Consider the following 14006-nt stretch of genomic DNA (forward strand, 5'->3'; position numbering starts at 1 on the left):
GGTAATTTCTTTCTATGGAAGGTAGACAGTCAACTGTTTACCTTTCCCTGTACCATTTAGATATAATCAAAGGCCCAGGATGGGCTTGAGATGTTGCTTGAAAACAGGACAGGCAGGGCTCGGACCACATCTTAACATCTTTTTAAAAAGATATACATATTATTTTTTGAAAGATTTTTATTTATTTATTTGACAGAGAGAGAGAGAGAGAGAGAGAGATCACAAGTAGGCAGAGAAGCAGGCAGAGGGAGGGGGAAGCAGGCCCCCTGCTGAGCAGAGAGCCCGATGTGATGTGGTGCTCCATCCCAGGACCCTGGGATCTCCACCCAAGCAGAAGGCAGAGGCTTAAACCACTGAGCCACCCAGGTGCCCCTACATCTTAGCATCTTTAACACCAAGAGCAGTGTCCTCAAATTAAGATGAACAGGTGCACCATTGCCCATCTTGGTTTACCAACCAGTCTTTCTCCCTCCCTCTCTCTCTCCATCCCTCTTTCTTTCCTTCCTTCCTGCATTTCTCTCTCCCTCTTTCTCTCTCTTTCTGTTTGTCTCTTCTTCTTCTGGCAGGGATGTGGAACTGGATTGGAAAATCATAATGAAGTGTATACTGGTAACTTCTGCACTGTCACCTTAGCTAAGCACGTACACTTGGACCCTCTTGAGTGTTTCTTAACTTCAGAGACAGATTTTCACAGGAAAACTCCAGATCCAGTGAAGGGCAGCCATTGTGTCTAAGGTAATAACATGGAGTGAAAAGACTGGATGTTCTTCTTCAAGTTTCTGCCTTATTCTGATTTCTGGTCTCAGGGCAGGAGCCAAATTGTCCTTCCTGGGATAGTGCCAGCTGAGAAACCACGACACTTTACTTGCATGGTTCACCATGGAGCCTGTCAGCCTCCCATGCGATGAGGCACCTCTGACTTAATTATTCAATAAGTAAGGAATTCTGAGAAAGGATTTTCGTAGCTAACAGTGTTTTAAGGTGATGCTAACTTTATAAGGAAAATGCAATTTTTAAGCATCTATTTTAAAATGTTACATCTCTTTGATTTTCTTACTGGTTTTTAAAAGAGTGTCCTTCAGAGAGTAATAGATGGTTGAAATTGGGAGAAAAAGGCATTATTGTTTCAATCTTAAAAACTAATTCTAGGGGTGTCTGGGTGGCTCAGTGGGTTAAGGCCTCTGCCTTCAGCTCAGGTCATGATCTCAGGGTCCTGGGATCAAGCCCCGTATCGGGCTCTCTGCTCAGTGGGGAGCCTGCCTCCCTTCCTCTCTCTCTGCCTTCCTCTCTGCCTACTTGTGATCTCTCTCTGTCAAATAAATAAATAAAATCTTAAAAAAAAAACAAAAAAAGCCCTAATAATTCTAGAGAGGCATATACAAGAATTACATGCAGACTTAGGACCACTCTCTACCTGCTAAATAAGAATATTTTACAGATTTTAATTCAGAGCTATTTGCAAATACATCAGAGGGTTCATGCCATTGATTATTTGCATCCATTGGAGAAAGTTTTTTTTATATATAAATCCAAAGAATCTTTTTTTTTTTTAAGATTTTATTTATTTATTTGACAGTCAGAAATCACAAGTAGGCAGAGAGGCAGGCAGAGAGAGAGGGGGAAGCAGGCTCCCCACTGAGAAGGGAGCCTGATGTGGGGCTCGATCTCAGGACCCCAGGATCATGACCTGAGCCGAAGGCAGAGGCTTTAACCCACTGAGCCACCCAGGCGCCCACATCCCAAGAATCTTGTACCATAAATGTATATGAAAATATATGTCAGACTAACTTCTATCACTTTTATTTTTCTTCTCCTAGAAGGGAACATCTCTGTTCCTGTAATTTATTCACAACGTTTAATTTATAAGCTTGTTCGTTTTAAGTGGGATCACCTATTAGAGGAAGGTTGAATTTGGAAGCTCTCTCTGAAGAGAGGTTTCTCCACAAAATGCAAACTGATTTAGTGTTTCCTGAGCTCATCTGCATTTGCTGGAGGTTTTGTGGTTGTTTTTTGTCGTCATGTATTTTCCACTGCTTGGTCTTTTGACATAAGTTTCTGCCCACTTCCCTTGTTAAAAAATGGCAACACCAAGACCCACCCATAAGACTAATTCCTCATTCTGCACTCAATGACTTGCATTGGTCCTAGTGATCTTTCAGTCAGCCTGTCTTTTGACCACCTTGGGAGAGATACAGAACACATTTCCCCTACAGCTTCCTAATTTTGACAGCATGGCTTGCCTTGGCCAAGGACCAGGAGGAGGTCTGGCTCCCATAGTAAGCCTCATGCAAATGTGAGCTCAACAGAGAAGCTGGGGACACCAGGTGTCAGTGAAGAGCCACAACCCTGTGAAACAGAAATTTTGATTCCTAGACTTAGAATGAATAATCTGAGAAAAAGTAAGGATTGATTTCTATTTCTTTTTCTATAAAACTATATAAAACTCTCCAACCGAACTGATCTCATTTTCTTAGGCCCTCTCTCGCCTTTCTTGCTCTATGTCCACCATCTTTAGACTAAAAACTTCTTTATGATTTTCTAAATCTTTTAGAAAACCAGTAGGGGGGCGCCTGGGTGGCTCAGTGGGTTGGGCCTCTGCCTTCGGCTCGGGTCATGGTCTCAGGGTCCTGGGATCGAGCCCCGCATCAGGCTCTCTGCTCGGCGGGGAGCCTGCTTCCTCCTCTCTCTCTGCCTGCATGTCTGCCTGCATGTCTGCCTGCTTGTGATCTCTATCTGTCAAGTAGATGAATAAAATCTTTAAAAAAAAAAAAAAAAAAAAAAGAAAACCAGTAGGGACCCTGAGTAATCTTGGGTCACAAGAAGGCAGCTTGCAACTCTCCACATTTGTGCCTGGGTTTTCCTTTTGTATAATTACTATTATTATTTTTAAGATTTTATTTATATATTTGAGACAAAGAGAGCACAAGTGGGAAGAAGGATCAGAGAGAGAGGGAGAGGCAGACTCCCCACTGAACAGAGAAGGCCTTGATCTCAAGACCCTGAGATCATGACCTGAGCTATAGGCAGACGCTTAACCAACTGAGGCACCCAGGTTCCCCTCCTCTTGCATAATTATACTAAGAGGTGGCCAAGTTGTTCTGGAGATAAGTACCAGATTCTTTGATAGAGATTTAGTTTGATGCTGCCTCCAAATTTGTGTCCTCATTTACAGACCATTTCCTAATACATATCTCTGGCCCTGTAATGCTGGTTACTGGGCATTCACTGATGCAAAGATGGAACAGAGCTCCAAGGAGTTTGGAGATCATCTAGTTTCCTTGGTGACCTTTACATTTGAGAAATGGGGGCCCAGAGACATTAAGTGACCTGCACAAGGTCTCACAGCAAGGAAGTGAGTGACCAAAGCCAGATCCTCCCTCTGTAGCCTGTGGTCTTTCACCACTAAAGACAGTCGTCTGCAGCTAATTTATACATCTTCTTTTCTCCAGGCTTTACTCATCTGTTTCTGTGCTAACACACCACTTTCTCTTTCTTCCAATTTGCTTTCTAGCATTTGTGAATCACACCCTATGGATCTCTTTGACCCTTTTCTTAAACTCCTTGGACCAAAGCTATTCCAGTGCAGAGCCAGGATTGGCCAGACATTCACAAAGAAACGGGTCCCTGGCTACCAGTACACGCTCCATTTTTCTTTTCCTCTAATATGCCCCCCACCTCTCTAATTAATGTGCTCAGTCTAAACTAATGTGCTATTTGCTATAAAATGTTATGAGGACACTGTAGAGATTCCTGGACCAACTAGATCAAGTCTCAAGTTAGAGCATGGCCCAGAATGGGACACCAACATGCATGCACATAGAGGAAGACACAGCCAAGGTTCTAAATGAGATGGAAACAAAATGAGCATGTTATAATATGTTAATGATTCACAAAATCTATTTAGTTATAGGATAGACAAATTGCCAGGAAACTGCTTATTTAGAACATGGCTATCCATCCACCCATTTATTCACCTCTGCACCCACTGGTCTGTCTGATCTTCTTGCTGCTAGAAAAGATTTGAATAGCAGAGCCTAAGGAAACATCAGGGCAGACAAGCGACAGTCTAACTGATGAGGTTATCAAACAAGACAGCGAAACACAAAAATATTAATCTGAAAATATTCATTTTATAAAACTTAGTAGTACATAAACAATGTATTATTAAATGTTGACATTTTTTCTTCTATGACTTTAAAACCAGTATTGTGGTAATCTACCATTTTCTTTTAATCTCTCTCTGTTTCTTAATGTCAGAAGGAAATGATAGAGATTACCCTCATATTCAAATATGTGCATGAATATTATTAGAAAGAGAGAGAACTAGGATTTTTTTTTTAAGGTTTTTGAAAGTACTCTATCACACAAGCCAGAAAAACCCAGTTGCCTCTATTTTCATTCTGACCAAACATAAAAGCATAGAAATATTTTTCCTACTCAGATAGCAGCTTGAAGGCAAAAAAAAAAAAAATTGTCTCTGCAAATTAGCTTTCACAAGTAATCGTGAAGAAGAAAATAGTCATCATTCACAAATTCTCATGTCAAATAGCAGACATAGAATAGGGACAACCATGGCCTCTGTCAATAAAAGGCATTAGAACAGTTTTTGGATTGCGATAAAACAGCCAGTCTCCCCAGAGTCAGAAACCAAATTACAAGCCCTTACCTTGGAGGGCCTGTAAGCTATGAGTCTGTACGATAATGCAGAGCTGCAGGACCAGCTGTGGAGCACTTTCCAGAAAGGTGGCTAGCAAATGCAGCATACTCACATCTGCATACTCATACACCATTTTCCAGTAAAACCTCCATCTGTCATTCTCCCCACTCTGTCGACTTCGAATACCTAAGTAGATTGTGTGGAAATATCTAGAAAGAAAACATGGAGAAGAAGAAAGAAATGAGTGATCATTTATAATTCAAACACCAAGGCTGCTTTTCTTTTCTGCAAGCCGCTATACACGAGCACACAAGAAACAGTTGCTTTAGAGGCTTATTAATTTAAGACCCAAAGATAACTGCTTAGCAAAGCACCCTTTTTCTTAAATGGGCGCTTTGAGAAGTCCTTGCAATCTTCGGCCTCATTAAAGGCAATCCACTGACTTGAAATATCAAGAGTGAGGTGAAATGTGTCAGAAACTCAGGTATAGAAGGGATTTTCCACTTTGACAATCTATACACACCCTTTCTGTTCAGTTTCTTTATGTGCTCAGTGGTACTCAGGGGATGGATTTCTCTTAGGGCACAATGCAAGTCTAAAGTATTAGAGTGCATGTGCTTTTAAACACTCTTGATGTCTTCTAAAAACTGTTTTATCATTAAAAATTTCAAACATATACAAAAAGAAAAAATAGTGTATTGAGTTCACTATATGTATCAACCAAATTAAGTAATTATTGATACATGTATGCACAATACATACATTATTTTTTATTTATATCTTCACTTACTCCCTGCCACCAGATAATCTTTTTTTTAAAGATTTTATTTTATTTATTTGACAGAGAGATCACAAGTAGGCAGTGCAGCAGGCAGAGAGAGAGGTGGAAGCAGGCTCTCCGTTGAGCAGAGAGCCTGATGCGGGGCCTGAGTCCAGGACCCTGAGATCAAGACCCAAGCTGAAGGCAGAGGCCTAACCCACTGAGCCACCCAGGTGCTCCCCCACCAGATAATCTTGAAGCAAATCCTAAGCATCATGTTATTTCATCTGAAAGTATTTTATTTAAAATAATTGACAAACATAAATGTAATACCATTATAACATTACAAATAAGTATAATTTAATATTATAAAAAATATCTAGTTTTCATATTTTCCTGATTATCTTATTTTCTTTAGAGTTTATTTGAAATACATTCCAAACAAGACCTATATGTGATGATTATTTGATATGTATTTTAAGTCTCTTTTACACACCATTATTCCTCTTTCATTTTTTTTTTTCATTTCCCACCTATTTCTCACTGTCTTGGTTTTGATGATTGCATACATGTGGTATGGTTACATTTGTCCTTTCTGTTTTCTTCAGTCAGTGTTGGTCAGATTCAAGTTTTTTTTTTTTTTAATTTAATTTGTTTATTTGACAGCAGGAGACACAGCGAGAGAGGGAACAGAAGCAGAGGGAGTGGAAGAGGGAGAAGCAGGCTTCCCCCTGAGCAGAGAGCTGATGGAGGGGTCGATCCCAGGACCTTGGAATGATGACCTGAGCCAAAAGCAGACGCTTAGCAACTGAGCCACCCAGGCAGCCCCAGATTCAAGTTTGATCATTTTTTATTAGGTGATGTTGACTACTTTCTTGAGGAGATCTCAATATTCTCCTTTATGATGTCATCATCTACTAATGATCATTTCCTAGATCCATTCATTCATTAGCGGTTGTGAAATGGTGATATTCTGAGTCTGTCACCCTTTAAAATTTTTTCAAAGTTTTTGTTTAAATTTCAGTTAGTTAACCTACAGTGTAATATTAGTTTCAGGTGTACAACACAGTGATTCAACAATTCCACACAACACCCAGTGCTCATCACGACAAGGGCACTCCTTAATCCCCATCACCTATTTAGCCCATCTCCCCACCCACCTGTCCCATGGTAACCATCAGTTTGTTTTCTATAGTTGAGAGTCTGTTTCTTGGTTTGTCCCTCTCTTTTTTTCCTTTGCTCCTTTGCTTTGTTTCTGAAATTCCACATGTGAGTGAAATCATGTGGTTTCTATCTTTCCATGATTGACTTTTTTTTCTTATTGTAATACTTTCTAGTTCCATCTGCATTGTTGAAAATGGCAAGACTTCATTCTTTTTTATGGCTGAGTAATATTCCTGTGTGTGTGTGTGTCTGTGTGTGTGTGTGTGTGTGTGAATGCAAATGATATATATCTATTTATCACATCTCCTTTATCCATTCATCAGTCTACGGACACTTTGGTTGCTTCCGTAATTTGACTAGTGCAGATAATGGTGCTATAAATATTGGGGTACATGAATGCCTTTGAATTAGTAATTTTGCATTCTTGGGTAAATACCTAGTAGTGTAATTGCTGGATCATAGGATAGTTCTATTTTAACTTTTTGAGGAAACTCTATCCTGTTTTCCAGAGTGGCTGCACCAGTTTTGCATTCCCAACAATAGTGCAAGAAGTTCCCCATCCTCTGCATCCTTGTCAACACCTGTTGATTCTTATGTTGTGGATTTTAGCCATTTTCTGTGAATTTATAGTTTAGATTTTCATCTCCCTGATGATGAGTGATGTTGAGCATTGTTTCATGTGTCTCTTGGGCATCTCTTTGTCTTCTTTGGAAAAATGTCTATTCATGCCCTCTGCCCATTTTTTAATTGGATTACTTGGTTTTTGGGTACTGACTTTTGTAAGTTCTTTATATATTTTGGATACTAACCCTTAATCAGATATATCATTTGCAAATATCTTCTCCCATTCCATAGGTTGTCTTTTAGTTTTGTTCATGGTTTCCTTCACTGTGTGAAAGCTTTTTATCTTGATGAAGTCATCATAGTTTGTTTTTGCTTTTGTTTCCCTTGCCTCAGGAGACATATCTAGAAAGAAGTTGATATGATTGATGTCAAAGACATTACTGCCTGTGTTCTCCTCTAGGATTTTTATTGTTTCATCCCTCATATTTAGATCTTTAATCCATTTTGAATTTATTTTTGTGTACAGTGAAGAAAATGGTCCAGTTTCATTCTTTTGAATGTTGCTGTCCAGTTTTCCCAACACCATTTATTGAAGAAATTGTCTTTTTCCCATTGGATAGTCTTTCCTGTTTTGTCAAAGGTTAATTGACCATATAGTTGTGGGTTTATCTGTGGGTTTTCTTTTATTGTGTGCCATTGATCTGTGTGTCTATTTTTGTGACAGTGCCATACTGTTTTGATTACTAAAGCTTTGTAATATAACTTGAAGTCCAGAATTGTGTTGCTTTCATCTTTCTGTTTCTTTTTCAAGGTTGCTTTGAAACAAAGCTACTAATATCACTTTTTTTGTTGCTGTTGTTGTTGGCTGTTATGTCAGTGACTCTGCGGTATGTTTGGTGGTCTGAAGCTTATTCTCTAGTAGATCCCCTAAGAAAGGTGCATTGTAACAATATTCTTAGAATTCTTGCATATTTATAACAGCATGCGGTTACCAATCTTGACTTGCATGGGAATAAGTTTTCATCTATTAAGAGGACCCTGAAGTCGCACAATTTTTTATGAAAATTGGTGCCCATTTCTAGAGTCTGTGAAAGAACTTCACCTACCAGATGTAAAGGTTTTGTGATACCGAGATGGGAGGATGGTAGAGATACACCAATGAAAAAAGCAGAATATCTGGGGAAATCTTTGCATTGGAGGGTCAGGTTGGATGGCTGTAAAATCCATGCAAATTCCATATAAAATTGAAGATCTGCACTTTATTTATTTTAGTCTATTAAATCTATTATCTCATCGCTTACTAGCATGAAGTGTTGTCATGGAAGTTTGATAAAAATCTGATATTCTTTCTCTTGTAAAGAATTTGAATTTTTGTTTAGATGTCTCAGGAATATTTGATTCTTTTTGAAGACCTATGGTTTTATTAGGATATATCTTGATATGGGCTGTTCTGCATCAAGTTTCCCTTTTATCTTCTAGTTATGGTATTTGAGGATCATCACACCCCTACTAGTAGAGTTTTCATTTCTGAGCTTCTTTTAAAAAAAATATTAGAATTCTAGGGATGCCTGGGTGGCTCAGTTGGTTAAGCGGCTGCCTTTGGCTCAGGTCATGATCCCAGCGTCCTGGGATCGAGTCCCATATCGGGCTCCTTGCTCGGCAGGGAGCCTGCTTCTCCCTCTGTCTCTGCCTGCCTCTCTGCCTACTTGTGATCTCTCCCTCTCTCTCTCTCTCTCTCTGACAAATAAATGAATAAAATCTTTTAAAAAAATATTAGAATTCTATATTGGGTTATATCATCTTTCTTGTCAAATCTTACTTTTTTCTATATATTTCTTTTTTTAAAATTTTTTTAAAATTTATTTTCAGCATAACAGTATTCATTGTTTTTGCACCACACCCAGTGCTCTATGCAATCCGTGCCCTCTCCAATACCCATCACCTGGTTCCCCCAACCTCCCATCCCCCGCCCCTTCAAAACCCTCAAATTGTTTTTCAGAGTCCATAGCCTCTCATGGTTCACCCCCCCTTCCAATTTCCCTCAACTCCCTTTTCCTCTCTAACTCCCCTTTGTCCTCCATGCTATTTGTTATGCTCCACAAATAAGTGAAACCATATGATACTTGACTCTCTCTGCTTGACTTATTTCACTCAGCATAATCTTTTCCAGTCCCGTCCATGTTGCTACAAAAGTTGGGTATTCATCCTTTCTGATGGAGGCATAATACTCCATAGCGTTTATGGACCACATCTTCCTTATCCATTTGTCCATTGAAGGGCATCTTGGTTCTTTCCACAGTTTGGCAACCGTGGCCATTGCTGCTATAAACATTGGGGTACAGATGGCCCTTCTTTTCACTACATCTGTATCTTTGGGGTAAATACATTTCTTTTTAAATTTTTTTCTAATTCTAATTTATATTATTCTTTCATAACTTTTATAATTCTCCTAATTTCTTTCAACTCATTTTGAAATATTTGTTTATGGTTTTTATCTGTTTTCTACATTTTTTCTTGGTATGGTTTCATTATCTGTAAGAACATCATCATTTTTTCTTTTTTTTGTTTTTAAAGATTTTATTTTATTTATTTGAGAGAGAGAGAGAGAGAGAGAGAGAATGAGAGGAGAGAGGTCTGTGGAAGAAGCAGACTCCCTGCCGAACAGGGAGACCTATGTGGGACTCGATCCCGGGACTCCAGGATCATGACCCGAGCCAAAGGCAGTTGTCCAACCAACTGAGCCACCCAGGTGCCCCCATCATCATTTTTTCTATTCTCTTTTCCTTATAATAGTTTTGATTTTTTTCTCATTGCTGAGTTTAAAAATGACTTAGTTTAGTTTTTGTATAGTTTTAGGAGGTGTAAGGGGGCCAGGATGGTGTAGCTATTGTCATAGCTCCAGAAGTCATTCCTCTTTTATTCTCATGAGTGACAAAAAAGAATATCACTTATCAATTTTCTGACATCAGCTGCCTCTGTTCTCCTGCCCCTTCCTTTGAAGTTGGACCTTCTCCTTTATTTCTCATGGCTGTCTTTGTCCTGCTCAAGTTGGAATCTATTCCCAGCAGATTCTCTGCAATGTGGAGCCTTGTTTGGAAGGGTCTTCAGTCTGTGTGTAATGAGACTGCTCCAAAAGCTTCAAATGTTATTTCATCACAGTCCCTGTGGACTCACACTTGCATTGGATCATTGAGAACACATTTCTAGGTCCTTCTCCTAGAAGGCACACTCCACTTTCCAGTGATTGGCTGTTAGGAATTTGGAGGTTTTTCTATTCTCAAGTCCTTTCCTCTGCCGCTTCCTGCATAGTTGCCAATATCACAAGGCTCTTAAGAGCTGTCCCTCGTTTGTCCCTTGGTAATTAGGGGATTTCTCAGCACTGAGTTTTATTTGCAGGTATTGTTCATGATCCTTCAATTTTGCTCTATTTTAATGGGATCATTTTGGTAGGTTCAAAAACTATGCTGCCACTGCCAATGTATTTACAGAACAGGAGCATTTTAAAACCAAACCAAACCAAACCAGATTTAATCATTCCCTTGGGTCTCAGATTGCTCTCTGTCAATTATAAGATGAAATTTTTAAAGTGCTGTTTACAGGAACTTTTATGAACAGATCACTGTGTTCTCACCACTCCACAGCTGCAGCTTGTGATCACCCCAGAGCAAACTGCTGGAACATCCTTTCTTAGACTTCCATACATTTTCATAAACACTTTTTTTTCTTGGAATATCTTTCCTGCTTGTTTGACTGGAAACTCATTTTTGAACTGACAGTATCTGCTCAGTCATTATCAATAATCACTCCCTCTTCCGTGCTCTTCCGGTTTGTATTACTTTGCTAGAACAAAGTATGACAAATTGTTAGCCTAAATAATAGAAATGTATTGTCTCCCAGTTCTGGAGGATAGAAATCCATGAACAAACTGTTGGAAGGTTTGGCTCCTTCTGAGGCTGTGAAGGAGACTCTGTAACATGACTTTCCCTTAGTTTCTGGTGGTTTGCTGGCACTCTGTGATATTCCTTTGATTGTGGACGCATCACCCTGCTCTCTGCTTTCATCTGTGCATGGTGTTCTCCACGTCTGTGCATCTGAGTCCAAATTTCTTCTTTTCATAAACACACAGACATATTGATTTAGGACCCACCTTAATGACCTCATCTTAACTTGATCATCTGCAAAGACCTTATTATGTTTTCAAATAAGACTATATTCACAGGTACAGGGTGTTAGGAATTCAACATCTTTTAGGGGGACACAATTCAACCAGTAGCACTCTTCTACTGATATTTGATCTTTTTTACCCTATGACCTCACCTCCCCTGTTCCAAATCTGCTTGTTCTACCCTACTGAGATCCAAACCTGTATGTCCATCTTCTTTCTTGTATGCCTACATGCTTTCCAGATTTCCAACAGGCATATAAAAACAAATATATTTAAAATGTCTTATTATCTTTTCTTCTAAATTTGTCCCACCATGTACATAGTAATCTACACAGCCATACATGAGTAATCCAAGCTAAAAGCCTAGCGAGCATGTGAGGCTCCTATCCCTCCTTCCTTTACCCCTTTCATTTGATAATAGACTATGTTCTGGAACTTTATCTCCTTAATATATTTTCTCCTCTGTTTTCTAAAGTCTGATCCTCTGGATTTCTATTTTTGTTCTGTAACCTACTACAGTATGACTTTAGCCTTGAATTCTCTTTGCCTTAGCTTTCCATCTCTAAAGGGGGATGAGAACAGTACCAATTGCATAGGCTGATCTGAGAATTAAATGAAGTAAAAGTAAAGGACCTAGCACAGAGCCTAGTAAATAACAGGCATTCAATAAAAGTCAGTTCTTACTATTAATCAACTTTGAATTCTCTAATGGACCCTTCCCAGTGCTTCTGGATGTATAAATTGAATCTAATTTCTCCCATCTTAAAAACCTTAGTGACTCCCCATTGCTTAGAAGATACAGTAAACTCAAGCAATGAAATGTAGACATTTAAGGCTTTTAATGTATCCTTTCTAACCTAACTTTTACCCTCTGAACCCTCCTGCCCCCCTTCCATCTTATGTCCTGTGTCTTGCCATATTAAAGCACTTGCTGTTCTTTGGCTATGAATTCGGACCTCAATACATTTGTTCCTGTGGTTCTCTTGCCTGGAAAGCCTCTTTATACCCTAACATCCAAGAATTTCTACTATTTTATGACTCAAATCCCTCACCCTCTGTGACCAACCAGGGAGAACTGGCCATTTCATTGTTTGTGCCCAAACTATTTTTATTTAGGCTCTGACCAGAAAAAGTTAATATTATTTTTGTATTCATTCATTTGTGAATTCACATCCCTAAATATAAACCTCTGGAGAGAAAAGAATGTCACTGTCTTTGTGCCCCTATATCAAGCTTTTCTTGTGATTCATAGGCACTCAATTAATTCATGTCATTTTATTCATTCAATGAGTATGTATTAAACACATGCAATGTTTGCAATGTTGTGTTTTTCGGTAAGGGCGATGGAAGTTGCTGTAGAGTTTTGAGCAAAAGCATGAGAAATCTGATTTGTATTGTAGCAAAATTGGTTATTGTATGAAATGAAGAGGGCAGGAGGGCAAGGGGGTAGATAGGGACATTAGCTGGAAGACTATTGCAATACTCTGGGTAAGAGAAGATCTGACATTAACTAGACTGCCAGTGCTATTGGTGGTCAAAAGGCATCAAAACTGGATAATTGTGAAGACAGCAATGACAGCCTTTGCCTTTTGAGTGACGTAATTAATGATTTTAATGCTCAACTTCCTTGCAATTATCACAGAAGTTTAAAATCCAGGACCCCCATGGCATCAAAAAAGGCACTAAGCTTCCAGAAATGCCTTTCTGAGTTATTTTACTACTAGTTTTCACCCAAGGAGGAGATTACTCATACTCTAAGTTCTCCAGCCACAGGCTAAAACACTACAAATGGATCTCTCAGGTCTGTGGTCCATGGGGACTTGAACTCTTGTGGTGCAATACTTGTTTCTGGAGCACTGGGAGCTCACAGTTAACCTGATGATGGTGGTAGGTTTGTTCCTAAGGAATACAACAAAAAAAGCATCTGGCATTACGGAGTTTGTTTACTAGAACACAAAACCAAGTCTTCCAGTAATGCACATACAGAGTTCAAACATCTATAAACCAAGAATGGTAAAAAAACAAAACAAAACAAAACTATTTTCAGGCCAAGTGAGCTCCATATGCAAAGGCAGAAAGATGGGGTGTGATAATCCTATGTTCTGATATGATAATAAGTGCCTTTGCATATGTAGTTTTCTAGGCCTGAAAGTATTTTGCACATTCATGTTAACTTTTCTTAGAATGGCCTTCCCTCTCTTCTCTACTAAGGAAATTAAGTTTTTGTGTTTCAAAACCCTAGTGATATATCTCACGTCAGAATACCGTCCTTGGGAATCAGCAACCAAGAATCCTTCCCTACACCTGACTTTGTCGTTACCTTTAATCCTGCAGGTATCTCACTGCATTGCGATTATTTGCTTGCATGTTGGCTTCTATCCCAAGCCCTCCCAGGCTGGAGTGTACCCTTTCATCATTGAAGCTATCCCATTTAGCACTAGTTTTGTTCATGCAGGCTTTCAAAAGTGTGTATTGAATTGAATTGGGGAAAAGAAAATATCCAATTGTATTTCTTTATAGTTCGTTACTTCTATGAGATTGATAAATAGACTATGTCATATCAATTTTCATTTCTGGTTGGAAGAACACAATGGCTTATGATATTTAACTAAGATTAGTGCTGTCCCAAATGTTATGCAATATCAGGACAGTTTTCTACTTTCTCTAAATCAGCAATGATAGACCTCAGGATTCTT

General features: G+C 39.0%; 1 protein-coding gene across 1 annotated transcript in view; it reads right to left on the bottom strand.

The window, feature by feature from the left end:
- The window catches only part of LOC111155455 (XK related 4), a 425560-nt gene that overhangs the window by 157228 nt on the left and 254326 nt on the right, over nucleotides 1–14006 (bottom strand). Inside the window, exon 2 of the mRNA XM_022515620.1 lies at nucleotides 4667–4866. Within this exon, the coding sequence (XP_022371328.1) occupies nucleotides 4667–4866 (200 nt within the window). The remainder of the gene's footprint in view (nucleotides 1–4666; nucleotides 4867–14006) is intronic.

This window comes from Enhydra lutris, unplaced genomic scaffold (assembly GCF_002288905.1).
Source record: "Enhydra lutris kenyoni isolate GAN:26980312 unplaced genomic scaffold, ASM228890v2 scaffoldscaffold41, whole genome shotgun sequence".
Classification (NCBI taxonomy): Eukaryota; Metazoa; Chordata; class Mammalia; order Carnivora; family Mustelidae; genus Enhydra; species Enhydra lutris.